Source organism: Saccopteryx bilineata, chromosome 1 (genome assembly GCF_036850765.1).
Source record: "Saccopteryx bilineata isolate mSacBil1 chromosome 1, mSacBil1_pri_phased_curated, whole genome shotgun sequence".
Lineage (NCBI taxonomy): Eukaryota > Metazoa > Chordata > Mammalia > Chiroptera > Emballonuridae > Saccopteryx > Saccopteryx bilineata.
In genome coordinates this window covers 345,564,981-345,580,382 of record NC_089490.1, presented here as the reverse complement: position 1 = coordinate 345,580,382, position 15,402 = coordinate 345,564,981, and the positions used below count along the sequence as shown (strand labels likewise).

The window sequence follows — 15,402 nt, the reverse complement described above, 5'->3', positions numbered from 1 at the left end:
CTACCCATCTCTTCCATCTGGATATTCACCTGTATCCTTTATCCTTTTATGATAAACCAGTAAATGTGTTTAACTTCTGTGAGCTACTCTAGCAAATTATTGAGCCCAAGAAAGGGGTGTGGGAACACCAGTTTATAGCCAGTCAGAAATATAAGTGACATACAACTGGGGACTTGACGTTTGCATCTGAAGTGGAGGGACAGTCTTATGGGACTCCCTTACCCTGTGGGAAGTGATGCTATCTCCAGTTAGTATCAGAATTGAGTTAAATTGTGAGACAGCCAGCTCATGTCAGATAACTGCTTGATATGTCAGGGACCCCCCGCACACACACACTCACATACACTCAAATGCAGCCAGACAGAGACCTACTGAGCCAGAGGGACCAGTTTTATTAGAGTCCAGCAAGACTATACAATAGCATTTCATGCAGATTAAATGTGACTCCTCGCTGCCCTGGGGAGGGAGCACTTTCACTGCCAGCTCCTTCCTTGGTGTCAAGGGGTAAGTGTCAAGGGGAACTTTCAATATATTCTGCATGGGGGACAGTTGGAATCATGACTGGGGGTGGAGGTGAGACAGTAGGCAGCTGTGGGCCCCTGGGACCTTGAGTCTTTAGAGGTTCAGTGACCACAGGACCTTGGTCCTTGGCTGGTGGTGGCACTAGAGGATCTTGATCTTTCAGAGGCACCGAGATTATAGGAACTGGATTCTTCACAGGCTCAGGGACAGCAGGACCTTGATTCTTTGGAGGCTCAGGGACCACAGGGCCTTGATCCGTGACTCGTTCTGGGAACATAGGACCTTGATTCTTTACAGGTGTTGCAACCACAGAATCGTGATCTTTCAGAAGCTCTGGGACCACTCCTACTTGATCCTTGACTGGCTCTGAGACCACTAAACCTTGGTTCTTTATAGGTCCAGAGAACATAGGACCTTTATTCTTTACAGGTGCTATGACTGTGGCGCTTTGATCCTTCAGATGCTCTGGGTCCATAGGACCTTGATCCTTGACAGGTGCTGGAACGGTGGGACCTTGATCCTTTGAAGTTTCTGGCACCATAGAACCTTGTTCCTTAACTCCTGCTGGAACCGTAGGACTTTGATTCTTTAGAGGCACCGGGAACAAGGAACCTTGGTCCTTGACTGGTGCTGAGATCACAGAACCTTCATTCTTTAAAGCCGCAGGGACCATGTGATCTTGATCCTTAACTGGTGTGGAGACTATGGTATCTAGATCCTTCAGCGGCCCTGGGAACAAAGGAGCCTGACCCTTCAGAGGCTCTGGGATCACAGGAGCCTGACCCTTCAGGGGCCCTGGGACCACAGGAGCCTGACCCTTCAGGGGCTCTGGGACCACAGGAGCCTGACCCTTCAGAGTCTCTGGGACCGCAGGAGCTTGACCCTTCAGGGTCCCCGGGACCACAGGAGCCTGACCCTTCAGGGGCCCTGGGACCACAGGAGCCTGACCCTTCAGGGGCCCTGGGACCACCGGAGCTTGACCCTTCAGAGGCCCTGGGACCACCGGAGCTTGAGCCATCAGAGGCTCTGGGACCACCGGAGCTTGAGCCATCAGGGGCCCTGGGACCACCGGAGCTTGATCCTTCAGGGGCCCTGGGACCACCGGAGCTTGATCCTTCAGGGGCCCTGGGACCACCGGAGCTTGACCCTTCAGGGGCCCTGGGACCACCGGAGCTTGACCCTTCAGGGGCTCTGGAACAGTAGGCCCTTGATCCTTCGGAGGCTCTGGGACCACAGGACCTTGATCTTTTGGAGGCCCCAGGCCCACGGGACCTTGATCCTTGTCTTGCTCTGTGGCTACAGGACCTCGATTCTTACGTGAATCACTGGTGGGATGGAGCTGGCTCCTGCAGAGGAGAGAGAAGTGGTCACTGAGAGGGCCAGAAATCAGGCCAGGGATAGGGCAGAGCACAGATTGCCTGGGCAGGGCAGCTCTTGCTGGAGAGCCGGGAGGAGAATCTGATTTTCATGTTCTTAGCACAGAATGTGGGGTGGGGTGAGGGGCAGACTTGGGAATCAGTCATTCAATGTGGTTGCCAATTGATTATAACCTGCGCGTGGCACAGAGGGTGGTGCCCGTGAAAACAGTCGTGCTGTAACAGGACTCAGAGTCCTCCAGTGGGCACCCAGCAACCCGTCTACCCCACACTTCACCCAGGCTGCTCTTCCTTCCTCCAGTATAGCTGGGAACCCCTCTTAGCTGGCTACTCAGACGACCCTGTAGGCCAGAGTGCTCCCTCCTTGCCTCACGGCCCCCTCGGTAAGGGCTGACTGTGAGGAGGAGCAAGGGCTCCATGGCATGCCAAGAAAGAGGGCAGTGGGAATGTCCCTCTATCTCCCATCCCTTGTAATCAGAAAAGTATTTTTATCACTGACACTGTTTAGAACAGCCAGCATATGGTGATAATATGTAGTAAGCAGATCAGCTTTTAATTTGTTTTATTATAGTGTTTAAATGATCTATAGACAATGCACCCCACCGTTGCCTGTGCCACTACCATTGCCCCACCTCTGCTAGATACTGGGCTGGGACTCCCCAGTCAGGCAGTGAAAGGGACATGTTCCCTTTGCTGCATCCCCACTTCTGGCTTCCTCTCACCTGCCTGGGCCCTTGTCCGCACTTACCCCAAGGCTAGGGCTGGTTTCTCTGTGGGCAGGAATCCTCACAGGCTGCCTTATCTGCCTCACTGCAGAGAACGGCCCCATCCCTTGGCCACCCACATGGCGGAGGGCAGGTAACATCACTGACACCGAGGCCAAACCTGGCCACACTCAGACCACACAGCCTGGTTTAGAATGCACACTCCTTCCTGCAGGCCCAGCCGAAAGTCACCACTCAGGAGTGGCCACTCAGCCAGTGTCACAAGCCCTCGTACACCTACAGCACGTTCCACTTCCCAAATCACTTTCTATAGCTCATTCCAGCAAGCCAGCAACCCTGTGAAGCACGCAGGGAGGGTTTTATCACCTTTACTTATCAGAGGAAGAAACTGAGGTACCAAGAGGGCGAGCAATGAGGATGGAAAGTGAGAGGGGCTGCATGAGCCCAAGTCTGGGTCCCTTCCCCCTCGGAGCCTGGTCTCCTTCCCCCGTAACACCTGGCACTTAGGTGGTGCTTAGTACAGGGTCGCTATTATTACTCTGTACCCTCTGTGGCCACTCAAGCCTTTAAGCTAAAGCCACTTCAGTATTTTAACAGTTCCTATTGGCTTTTAAGACTATGTCTTAACTGCTTATTAAAGCTGGTCAAATAAGACCTCTGCTTGGCAACACTTTCTTAGCTCAATGTGGTTTCATCTCCCTGGTCCTCAAGTTTGTCATCTATTTCATTGGATATAATAACATTTAGACATTTATGATGATTAGCAATTATGTACATAGAGCACCTGTACCATGATATTACTATATAATATTATAATTATTTTTCTATTTACTTAGAAATAAAATTATTCTATTACTTTTATAAGATTATTATATTTGGACTTTTTAAATTCTAACATCCTATCCTGATTCAGAAACTTTACTTGCATTTAGCACTTTGAGCTGCCAGGGACTCACATCTCTCAGAGGGTACATAGAAGCACAGACAGCCTATCCGTCTAGTCCTTCTTGATGTCTCTAAGCATCACAGTGGACACAGAGAAGCCAGGCTGGCTCCCTGGCTCAGCATGACACAGAGCACAGCTGGCGCTGGCCATATGGACACAGCTGGCTGACCTTAGTAAGACCTCCATGTTTGTAAAGAGAGCAAGGCAAGGGCAACAGACGCTTACAGAACCCGAGGATGGCATTAAAATGCTTCTAATCTGACCTGTGGTGGCGCAGTGGATAAAAGCGTCGACCTGGAAATGCTGAGGTCGCCGGTTCGAAACCCTGGGCTTACCTGGTCAAGGCACATATGGGAGTTGATGCTTCCAGCTCCTCCCCCCTTCTCTCTCTGTCTCTCTCTCCTCTCTCTCCCTCTCTGTCTCTCTCTCTCCTTTCTAAAAATGAATAAATAAAATAAAATAAATTTTAAAAAATGTATAAAATGCTTCTAATGCTTGGTGGCTGGTCAGAGAGAAAAAGTAAAAACCTACTTCAGAAGAGAATTGAGCAGGACATGGATTAGATGAATCCTATCAGGTAATGAATGGCCTGGGTGGGGTCATCTTAAAGGGGTGATGAAGCTGAGACAGGAGACAAAAAAAGGTGACCAGAGCTTAATTTGATCCCAGGGGCTTGGGTTGCAAAACCTATTTCCTTGGCAGGACATGGACTTAGCGTCCCCTGCTGCCAAGAAGACTAAAAGAGGGCCAGCCCCACAGTGTGAGTTACCAAATACATTTCCCTGAAGGCAGCCCTGGCTCTCCTGACATCCCAGGGAGTTGTGTTTGATGAGTACTCTAATCCAGTTGTGAACTACCCCCAAATTTGCTTGGACATATAACCTTATATTGCTTGAGTTAGTAAACTTGTTTCTTTAGTAAGTGTCTTTAGTCATGGGAAGATTTAGAATTAATACTAGAAATGATAAATTAATTCAAATCTACTATATTACCTTTCTTCGGTATTATGTTTAGGGAAAACCAGTGTAGATTTAGTTTGAAAGTATTTGTAATATTTAAAATAATTTGGCATATTAGAATATATAACAGATTAGCTTTGTGATTCTAATATAAAATGTGCAATGGAATAATTAATTTAGACTTGTGATTTTAAATTGAAAGATAAAAAATGAGACTCATGGACATAGATAAAAGGGAAGTGTTACCAGGGGGAGAAAGGTTAGGGGGAGGGAAGTAAAGAGGGACAAAAATATGGTGATGGAAAATTATTTGATTTTGGGTGATGGGCACACAACATAACAGTTCAAATGCTATAGAAATGTTTACCCGAAATCTATGTACACTTATTGATCAATGTTACCCCATTAAATTTAATTTTCTAAATAAAAGAATTAAAATATATAAGATAATTTTATAAATTTTGAAAACAATGATGGAAATTTTATGACAATCCAATAGTTTTCATATTTTTAAGCTTAGTTTATTTTATTATTATTTTCACTTATTTATTTATTTATTTTGTATTTTTCTGAAGCTGGAAACAGGGAGAGACAGTCAGACAGACTCCCGCATACGCCCGACCGGGATCCACCTGGCACGCCTACCAGGGGCGGGATGCTCTGCCCACCAGGGGGCGATGCTCTGCCCCTCCGGAGCGTCGCTCTGTTGCGACCAGAGCCACTCTAGCACCTGGGACAGAGGCCAAGGAGCCATCCCCAGCGCCCGGGCCATCTTTGCTCCAATGGAGCCTCACTGTAAGAGGGGAAGAGAGAGAGAGGAAGGAGAGGGGGAGGAGTGGAGAAGTAGATGGGCGCCTCTCCTGTGTGCCCTGGCCGGGAATTGAACCTGGGACTTCTGCACGCCAGGCCGACGCTCTACCACTGAACCAACCGGCCAGGGCTTAAGCTTAGTTTATTTTAAGTTATTTATAATTTAACTTAAATTATTCAGGGGAATTAAGTTAAAAAATCACCCTTTAAAAGAGATTGTTAAAATTTACTAGATATTTTTGCCTGACCAGGCGGTGGCACAGTGGATAGAGCATCGAACTGGGATGCGGAGGACCCAGGTTCGAGACCCCGAGGTTGCCAGCTTGAGCGCAGGCTCATCTGGTTTGAGCAAAAAGCTCACCAGCTTGGACCCAAGGTCACTGTCACAAACAAGGGTTTACTCGGTCTGCTGAAGGCCCGCGGTCAAGGCACATATGAGAAAGCAATCAATGAACAACTAGGGTGTCGCAACGAAAAACTGATGATTGGCGCTTCTCATCTCTCTTCGTTCCTTGTCTGTCTGTCCCTATCTGTCCCTCTCTCTGACTCTCTCTCTGTCCCTGTAAAAAAAAAATTACTATATTTTTAAATGTTACTTTTTAGTAATTAAGCATTTGTTCCATTTATTTATGCATTGACTGATTGATTTTTTTTTTTTTTTACAGAGATAGAGAGTCAGAGAGAGGGACAGATAGGGACAGACAGACAGGAACGAAGAGAGATGAGAAGCGTCAATCATCAGTTTTTCGTTGCAACACCCTAGTTGTTCATTGATTGCTTTCTCATATGTGCCTTGACCGCGGGCCTTCAGCAGACCGAGTAACCCCTTGCTCGTGACAGTGACCTTGGGTCCAAGCTGGTGAGCTTTTTGCTCAAACCAGATGAGTCCGCGCTCAAGCTGGCGACCTCGGGGTCTCGAACCTGGGTCCTCCGCATCCCAGTCCGAAGCTCACTGAGCCACCGCCTGGTCAGGCTCGTTGATTGATTCTTGTATGTGCCCTGAGGACTGAACTTGCAACCTTGGCATATTGGGACAACACTCTAACCAACTGAGCTACCCAGCCAGGGCAAGCATTCTTTTTTTTCTTTTTTTTAAATTTAGTGAAAGAAGGGGAGGCAGAGACAGACTCCCACATGTACCCTGACTAGGATCCACCTGGTTAGCACCTAAGGGGCATGCTCTACCCATCTGAAGCCCTTACTCTGTTGCAACCAGAGCCATTTTTAGCACCTGAGGCAGAGGCTATAGAGCCATCCTCAGTGCGCAGGGCCAATTTGCTCTAATTGAGCCATGACTGCGGGAGGAGAAGAGAGAGAGAGAGAGAGAGAGAGAGAGAAGAGAGAGGAGAGAGAAGCGAGAGGGGGAGGGGGTGGAAAAGCAGATGGGTGCTTCTCCTGTGTGATCTGACTAGGAATCGAGCCCAGGATATCTACACACCGGGCTGACATTCTACCACTGAGCCAACCAGCCAGGGCTAAGCATTCATTTTTAAAATCACAGCAGCCTTGATTTTCCTATGAACAAAACCACCCTCAATAGCACATAAAACTCAAATTGATGCTGACTGCTCATCACTTGGATCCACAGTGTCCTGTCCGTCTCCCAGCTGTTATGCCCACCACTCCCAGTAAGGCCAGCAGAAGCAGCACTCACAGAGCCCTCTGTGTGGAGGAGACAAAGCCATGCCCCAGGGGGAAGCTGGGCATGTGGTTGGTAAGTAGAGATGGGCTGGATTCAGTCCCATGCAGCCCACAGGTCAGTTGTCCTTGGGCATAGCTCAACCTGCACAACCAAATCTGGTGCACTAAACCGCATGCAAATCTTCACAAGGCAGCATATGACACAGACCCCTTCTCCACCCAGCCTGTGGTAATAAAATGACCTGCTAGGTTTGTCTCAGCTTCTGCGCTGCTTATTGCCTGCAAGGTCTTTGGCAATTACTCAGCCACGATAGATCTCAGTTTCCTCACCAACATAACAGGGATAACAATACAAATGTCAGGGACTATAAAGACATGAGGAGCAGATGATCCTTTTAGGCAGGGATCTGAAATCATAATTCTTGATATTTGTAGAGTGCTTTGCTGCATCACATGAATAAGTCCAGCACTGTAATAACTGGTAACAGTTTACTAAATGCATGCACACTGGACCCTCATGGCAGCCCTGGAGGAAGGCCAAGCAGATGGTGGCCAGCTCTGTAGCCTCACCTTCCTTGCATTGTTCTCTGGCCAGCCCAGGCTATTTTATACATTCCCAGTGTTTTTATTTCTTTGTGCCTGCTACCTGGATTGCCCTCTTTCACCCACTTTTCCCTGTCTGCCGATGGCTCGTCTAGGATCCCACCTCCTTACCAGGCCCTCCTGAATGCATCTCTCACGTTAGTTTTGTCAATATCTCCCTTGCAGCAGCACCATTTTACAGTCTCTCCCCACATTCATAGGGTTCCCCATTACATGTCAGGTCTCCCCCATTAGACCATGGGCTCCCCGAAGGCAGGAGCCATCCCCCTGGCCCACTGCCCCAGTGCTCAGCACAGTAACTAGAGCAAAGGAGGTCAAGTGAAAAGACTCACAAATTACTGTTGCTGAAACCTGGTTCCTCAGCTATCCCATGGCCCCAGCCAGAAATGCAGAGTCATTCTGGAGACGCCTCTCCCTCAGAACCTTCACCTAACCCATCAAGAACCATTTATTCCAGCTCTGAACATGTATCTCTTGAATGTTCTCATTTCCTTCCCTTCCTCCCTTCTGCTCACGAGCTGTGCCATCATCTCTGTGGACAGCTGTCATGGCCTCCTAACTGGTATCCTCATCCAATTCATTTTTATACAGAAATCAGAATGATCTTTCAAAAAAGTATATCCCTTTCCTTCTTGCAGCTCTCCAGGGGCTTCTCCTTGCACTCAGACTCAAGAGTAAAACCTGTTCCATAGCCCCACCTGGCTGCCTAGCGGCTCCCGTCTCCTCCAGCTCCTGGGCCCCCCGCTCCCGGGGCTTTGTTCTGTGGCTCACTCTGCCCTGCTCCTTTCCATCTATGGGTTAGCACATACTATTTTCTCCTTCTGGAACATTCTCTCGCTTGCTCTTCCACTGGTTAATGCCTACTCATTCTCCACCCTCAGCTCGCTGGAGCACTTTCCCAGGGAAGCCTTCCCTGACCCGCAGATGCGGCCAGGTGCCCTGCTGCAGGCTCTCCGAGTCCCTGGCCCTTTCTTTCATTCCCCTTATAACAGCGATTTACTACATTCCTTTGGATTAATGTTTCCCTACTAGACTGAAGCATCCAGAGGGCAGGACCATGTCACATTTGCATGCCATTGTAGTCTCTGTACCTAAAACAGTACCTAGCCCAGGAAAGGCCCTAAGTAAATACTTGTTGAATGAGTGAATAAATGAGAGCTTTTTCTGTGCCAGGCTGTCCTATTTGTAAAATGCAATGTTTCAAGGTTACATGAGACACTCTGAGTCTTAGAAACTTGATTTTCTGCCCTTCTTCCTGCTTCCATGGAGACAGGCAATGCCTCCTGGGTACACACACACTGACCTTGGATTCTTGCTTTATCAGAGTCTGGAAGCAGGATTATCAAGCTCTACCCCAGACTATCTGTAGAAAGGCCTTCCTTTCTTCCCTTGCATACAATTTTAATTGTATAATCTACCATGTGTTTTTTTCTCCCCAGACTGTCTTCTGATGGACCATCAAAGCAGCCCGGAGCTGGGGCAATAGTGCCATGTTCAGAAGTTGGTGACCTGTGGGCCCTGTCCTTGAATCCCTGTCTCCACAGCTTGGAAAAACCCTGAGGAAGAAAGGAACTCATATTTCCTGAACAATAACTACGTTATTGTTAGCTCACTGCTAGGTGTGTAACATAGATAATTTCTTACACTATAAAGGGCAGCCTGCTGGAGGAGAGAGTGCACTGGCTGGACTCCAGGCCAGAGAGCTGGGTTTGAATTCTGACCCAACTCCTTTATAGCCATCGAGTTTCATCTCGGGCATCCCAGGCTCCAGGCCTCAGTCTCCTTAATCTATAAACTGGACCACCTTTCAGGGAGGAGTCGTTTATGTACTCATGGCATGACCCCTAGAGTGCGATGATGTTTAGCAAATGCTAGTTCCTGAGAGGGACTTAGTGAATCTGGTCCAATGTTATTACTCTACAGGTGGGGAACTAGGCCCAGAGGGCAAAAGACTCTCCCGAGGAGCTGAACCAGGGCCCAGGCTGACTGCACCCTAGGGGCTCTGGCAGGAGGCAGGGGTGGGGGAGGGCGGTGGACAGAGTAATTTCATGGTTTGTTCTCCTGTCTGCCTCTGCGGGCCCTGTACAGGCACCCACATTTCCCAGACACAGCTGAGGCTCCCGACGCAGTTACGGGAAATACGGCTGCCCAAGGGGCAGTGTCAAGGAAACCACCTTTGAAAGGCTCATTATTCTTATAAAGAATTTGCAAGAGACAAGGTGTTCTCAAAACAAGAGCTCCCACTCCTGCCTCCCTCCCTCCCTCACAGGCCTCCATGGGAGCCTCTATTTTAGCAATTATCATGGTGTTGGCTAATTATCTGCCTTCCCCCATTAGCTGTGGGCCAGGTTTTGTTCATCTTTGTATTACCTGTATGTATGTCTGCCTCAGAGCAGGACCTGGCAGACATCTGTGGGAGTACCAGAAGGCTGGTGTGTAGTTTTTTCTCTGTATTCTATCTTATTTTTTTTCTCTCTTTTATTCATTTACTGGACAAAGTCTGGGTTAGGCCCAGAGGGAAAGAGACTGGGGCCCCAACCTGATAGGCGTCCCGTGTAGTGCAGGGAGACGAAGCTGTAAGTACACACCATGGACACTATAAAGCCACCGGAGCGCCAGCACCCCCACCAGCCCTGGCCCTAAGCCTTCATCAGCCTGTGTCTCTCTAAGGCCCCATGGTCCCTTCAGGGCCAAAGACATCACTCTGCTAGAGAAGTCCTCTCTCTGTCCTATGAAAAAAAGCACACTTCACAGAGCCAAGTCAAAGGCGTCTGGGGCTGGAAGGACAGACCTGAGGGTCATTGGGTCTCCTGAACTCCTGCTGCCGTCTCCCTGCCAGCTGACCCCAGGCACTACCCACACTGCCGCAGGGTGGAGCACACACCTGGTGAGGCAGACCACCTCTTGATTTCCTGGTGGTTAGACCCTGCACAGAAACCTGTCTTTCTGTCAGCTCAATGCCACCCCATACCTGCTACCTGCCCTGATCGGGGTTTGTGCTCTGGAGCCCCCTTTCCAGAGAATGCCATGCTGCCTGCCACAGGACAGCCTTTCAGGTACTGGAAGATGTTTGAAGGGGGCAGCAGTTGTGTTCTTATTCCTGGCTTCTCTGGCCCCACAACACTCAGACATCTGTCTTCTAGAGCAGTGGTCTCAACCTTTTTTGGGCCATGGACCGGTTTAATGTCAGAAAATATTTTCACGAACCGGCCTTTAGAGCGGAATGGATAAATGTATCACGTGACCGAGACAAGCGTCAAGAGTGAGTCTTAGACAGATGTAACAGAGGGAATCTGGTCATTTTTTAAAAAAATAAAACATCGTTCGTACTTAAATATAGATAAAACGGAAATAATGTAAGTTATTTATTCTTTCTCTGCGGACCGGTACCGGTCCACGGCCTGGAGGTTGGGGACCACTGTTCTAGAGCCCTCATTGTCTTGACCGCTGTCCTCACATGTCTCAGTTGGCTCCTCATCCCTTGGAAAGCGTGACCCTAGAACTCACAGTGACAGTGCAGGCGTGGCCGCTGAGGAGGGCCTGTCTGCCTGGCGTCCGCCGCTTTCGCTCTCTCAGGCACGCCGGTGCCACTGTCAGCCACCCCTCCCCAGCTTTCCAGTGACCCCCACCTTGGTGACTGAAGCTTTGGTTCTAGGGTCACTTCCTCAGTGAAATCACCCTCGCCTCCACCTCCAGGGGTCGGGTCCCCCATCCTCTCACCGCTCACAGCAGCCCCAGCAGATGAGTGGCCAGCTGTTCAGTCACTGCCTCCCCAGATGGGGCTCTTTGAGGGCAGAGAGCATGTCTGCTCTATCGTCCCTCACTGTCTTTCCCACCTTCCCTCACGTCTCTCCCCTTTCTCTCCCTCCTCCTCCTCTTTCTTCTGTCCTCCCTTCCACAAATATTTAATAATTGCCTGTACGTGCCAGGCCACTGAGTGGAGAAACAGAGCGCTCTGGCATGGGGCTGGCTCACACTGAGACTTCCGTCCTAAGTGAGAAATGGAAGAAAAAACTTTCACAAGACAAATTCTAACAATCACATTTACACAACACACAAAAGATTTCCCATTTTTAACTGCCTAAGCACCTTTGTGTCCTCCCGAACTGTAATGTCTTTATGTGTCTCTAAGAGGACGTTACGTGCAATGTGCACACTGCATTCTCAGAGCAGCCCTGTCAGCCAGGCAGACGGTCACCTGCGCCTCCATTTATGGGTGGAAACAAGGCTTAGAAAGAGGAAGTAAGTTGCCTAAGGTCAGATAGTGAGTCTGTGGCCATGTCAAGACCCTAACGTAGGATGACAGACTTTCTGTCAAGCTCTTTCCTCTCTCTAATAGTATCCTTCATGGGTGTGACTTCAACTCTAAATTTGTCTGCAGATGTCTGAACTGGGCCTGCCCTAAGATCACCCTGTGGGCTTGTCCTGGTGCAAGAGGCTAGAGCCACTGACCTCTGCAGGTCCCCAGCTCTGAGCTCCCAGCTGCATCTCCTGCAAGACCAGGCCCCCTCCTTTACCTCTGTCCTGCCTGTATTCACGACACAAAGACTCCCTGCACACCAAGGTTTACCTCATGGTGTTCAGCAGACCCTGGCAAAGAAGCTAGTCCCAGAAAGTATCAGCATCCTGGTTTGAGAATGCCCATCTACACCCATACCTGTAAGCCCTACCTGTATGTCTGCTGGTCGGTCTACCAGCTTGTGGCTTCACAAAGAGTCCACCAGATAAGGCTCATCAGCACAGGAAGAGCAGCTAGGACCACAGCTAGAAAATCGCTGCCACCACAAGGCTTACGGTAATTCTGGGCAGGGGGTTAGGAGATAAGTAACTGTGCTGATCTAACTCAGTGTCTGTGACCTTCATCGGACTTCTGTTTCATTGACAACAAGAGTACTAAGAGTCATCAGTGGGTTTGGAGCAAGGAAGGGGCAGGATGAAGAGGCTGCTGTTCAGGAGGAGGCACATCTTCACTCAGGGATCCCACTGACGGTCCCAGTACTGGGCCAAGGGAGGGTTTCAGTCACACAAACTTGGCTTCAAATCCTGGCTCACCATTGCAAGTTGTGTGATCTTGTTTAATCACCAAGTCTTGATTTCTTTATCTGTAAATAGGAATTATACCTCCAGACTCCCTGGCTATATTGTGAGAATTAAACGAAACAAGTGTGTAAAGGCCAAAGAAATGTTTGTTCTCTCCCCCTAGTCTGTGCCAACCTGCATTTTACAAAAGCGGAGCCAAAGACCTGGGTCGGATTCTAGCTCGGATTTCCCTCCACCGGTCCAGGTTCCCTGCAGGGACACAGTCGCCCGAGGCAGGGAAATGGTTGCCCTGGGTGGTTACGTGTCTGTCCCGTGTTGCTGTTGCTGCAGTCCTTTTAGCTGTTAAACATCTTTTTAGATATAACCTACTAAGAAGAACTAAATAAATTCACACTTGTATAACAAATATTTTAAGAAGCATCCTTGGTTTTAACACCAAGAAAGCAAAGCCAAGGGCAAACTTGACTGTCTCAGCGGGTTGCCAAGAATCTGATAATCCTACTAATGATCTTTTTAAAAATGTAAAGTGTTGGACTAAGGCAGCCAGACAGCAAAGGCTTAATTCTTGTTTAGCTCTGTGCTGCTTAGAACTTGCCAATCAATTTCTGCCCTTTTCTCCCACTCTACCTAACACAAAAGATGGGAGCTTGAGCAATTAATCAACATTGGCTCCATGTGTCCAGAGGGGATCAATGAAAATGAACGTGTAATTGCAGAAGTGGAAGCTGTACCAGGTGATTTATAGGCTGTGCTCAGAGACGGGCGCCAGGAGAAGGGCTGGGGGAGGAGATAGGACAGCAAGAGCCACAGGAGGTGGGTTTTCTCTCAGGCTGTTTCTGGCAAAAGGAGTGGATTTATCAGATGTACCTCCAGCTACCACACCATTGGACCTAAGGGTAGCGAGTACTGGGAAGTAGTTAGTGGTCAGCAAAAATACCTTGAAATGAATGCATCCTTGCTGGGCCATCTTAACAGTCCTATGAATCAGAAACAGGTATCCACCTGCTCTCCCAAACCCTGAGACCAAACAGGTTCAGATAACACTGTATCCCTTACTGACCAAACTCATTCACACTTTCTGAATTTGAGAACCAAATAGATTTAGATAGTGATGGATACTTATATTATTATTTCTTTGAGGCTAGGAGAGTCAGCCAAGGTCACACAACTAGTAAAGAGTAGAGCTCAGATTTAGAACCAGGTGGTTGACTCTACCTCCCAGCCCTTCTTCCTAAGACAGGCCCCTAAAGGGACACTTCTCTGCCATGTGGAGTTAGGAGCTCTGCACTGGGCGGGAGGTGGAATTAGCCAACCTCTTAAGATTACCCGCTAACCCAGAGTCTACGGGGGTTTCTGTTTGTTTGTTTTTAACAGGACTGTTTAGAAAAAGTGGCCACATAAAGCACAGAAGCAGGCTGGGTATTATAAAACCAGCTGTTGACTGCTCTGTGCTTTGCTATTGCTGTGGCTTCTCATGAAACCACCCCTTTCACATGAGCATGGCTGGTTATTAGGCAAAATAAAGCCTTATGGAGGCACCATAGTGAATATGGAGGCAGATGGTAAATGTCATCATTCACTCACTCACTCGTTCTTCATTCAACATTTTAGAAGATATTCTCTGTTGGTAGGCACTGGGCCAGAAGTTAGGGCTGCAAAGATGAACAGAAGGATCTGGTCCTTTTGGGGGGAGCACAGTCCAGCGGGGGACACAAACACACATGAGCAGATGACACAGTTTGTGTGGCAAGTTCCATGATGAAGACACACAGGTAGCATCTTACCCAGCCTGGGAGGTGCAGGAAAGGCTTCCTGGAGCAGTCCCCTGAGCGGAGTCTTGAAGGATGAGTTAGCCGGGTGGAGAAGCAGAGGGCAATCTGAGCAGGTGGGGCGGCGTGGGAAAAGGCATGGAGGTGAGAAGCAGCATGGTGCACTGAGGGGACAAGAAGCTTCCACAGGCTGTGAGGAGCCCACAGATGGGTGAAAGCAGGGTGTGATATGGTCAGATACGCATGTTCTAAAGATCCCTCTGGCAGCTTACACCAGTAGCAGTCGCAGTAATTTATTCCTCTCAGCATCTGAGGTTCCCTTGGCCCCAGAAAAGATGTCTGGGTTTAGACAGTTAAAATACAATGCCAAGTTCACAAGCGATGGAGGGCCATTTATATAATAAGCTCGGTTTCACTGTTTGAAATAAAATGCACAAAATGATGATCTCTGATCCATCGCTTCAGGCAATGAACATCAGTTTTATCTTGGTATCTCCAGTATCCAATATATTTCTTATGAGTGGAAATGTGTTGAATCATTCTGTATTCAATAACCATGCATCTTAGTCACCCAGTCAATTTCTATAAAGGAGGAAGCCAGTATATTGGGCTGCGACAAGTGGCCAGTTCAGTCAGGATGTCTGAGCCCATTGTATGTGAATCCCCGATCAAATTTTGTTTCCCCTGGTTTGCATCTGGGACCCAAGGTTGAAAGAGGATCGAGGCCAGCCTTCTGGAGGGCCCGCGTGGCCTGCCCAGACCATGGCACTGTGCGGCGTGGTGGCCTAGGTAAGTCCAACTGGTCTGTGACCTGCTTCACTGCAGACTGGCCTCAGCCTCCCTTGTGGAAGGGAAAAACAGCATGAGCTGTGAGACAGGAGGCCTGAGCTCTGTCCTTCCTCATCTCCGAGGCACTGGGCTGGCAGGTGCCCTTCTTCCCTGAGCCTCCCTTTCTGTCTGTTACCTGGCAAACACCTGCTCTACATTAGGAGGGGTCAATGGAACGGCACA

General features: G+C 48.9%; 1 protein-coding gene across 1 annotated transcript in view; it reads right to left on the bottom strand.

Annotated features, from left to right (window-relative positions):
• Window positions 1-369: 369 nt before the first annotated feature.
• MAP6 (microtubule associated protein 6) overlaps window positions 370-15,402 on the bottom strand; it is an 85,064-nt gene continuing 70,031 nt past the window's right edge. The window contains exon 4 of the mRNA XM_066249924.1: window positions 370-1,868. Coding sequence (XP_066106021.1) covers window positions 512-1,868 — 1,357 coding nt within the window. The 3' untranslated portion in view covers window positions 370-511. The remainder of the gene's footprint in view (window positions 1,869-15,402) is intronic.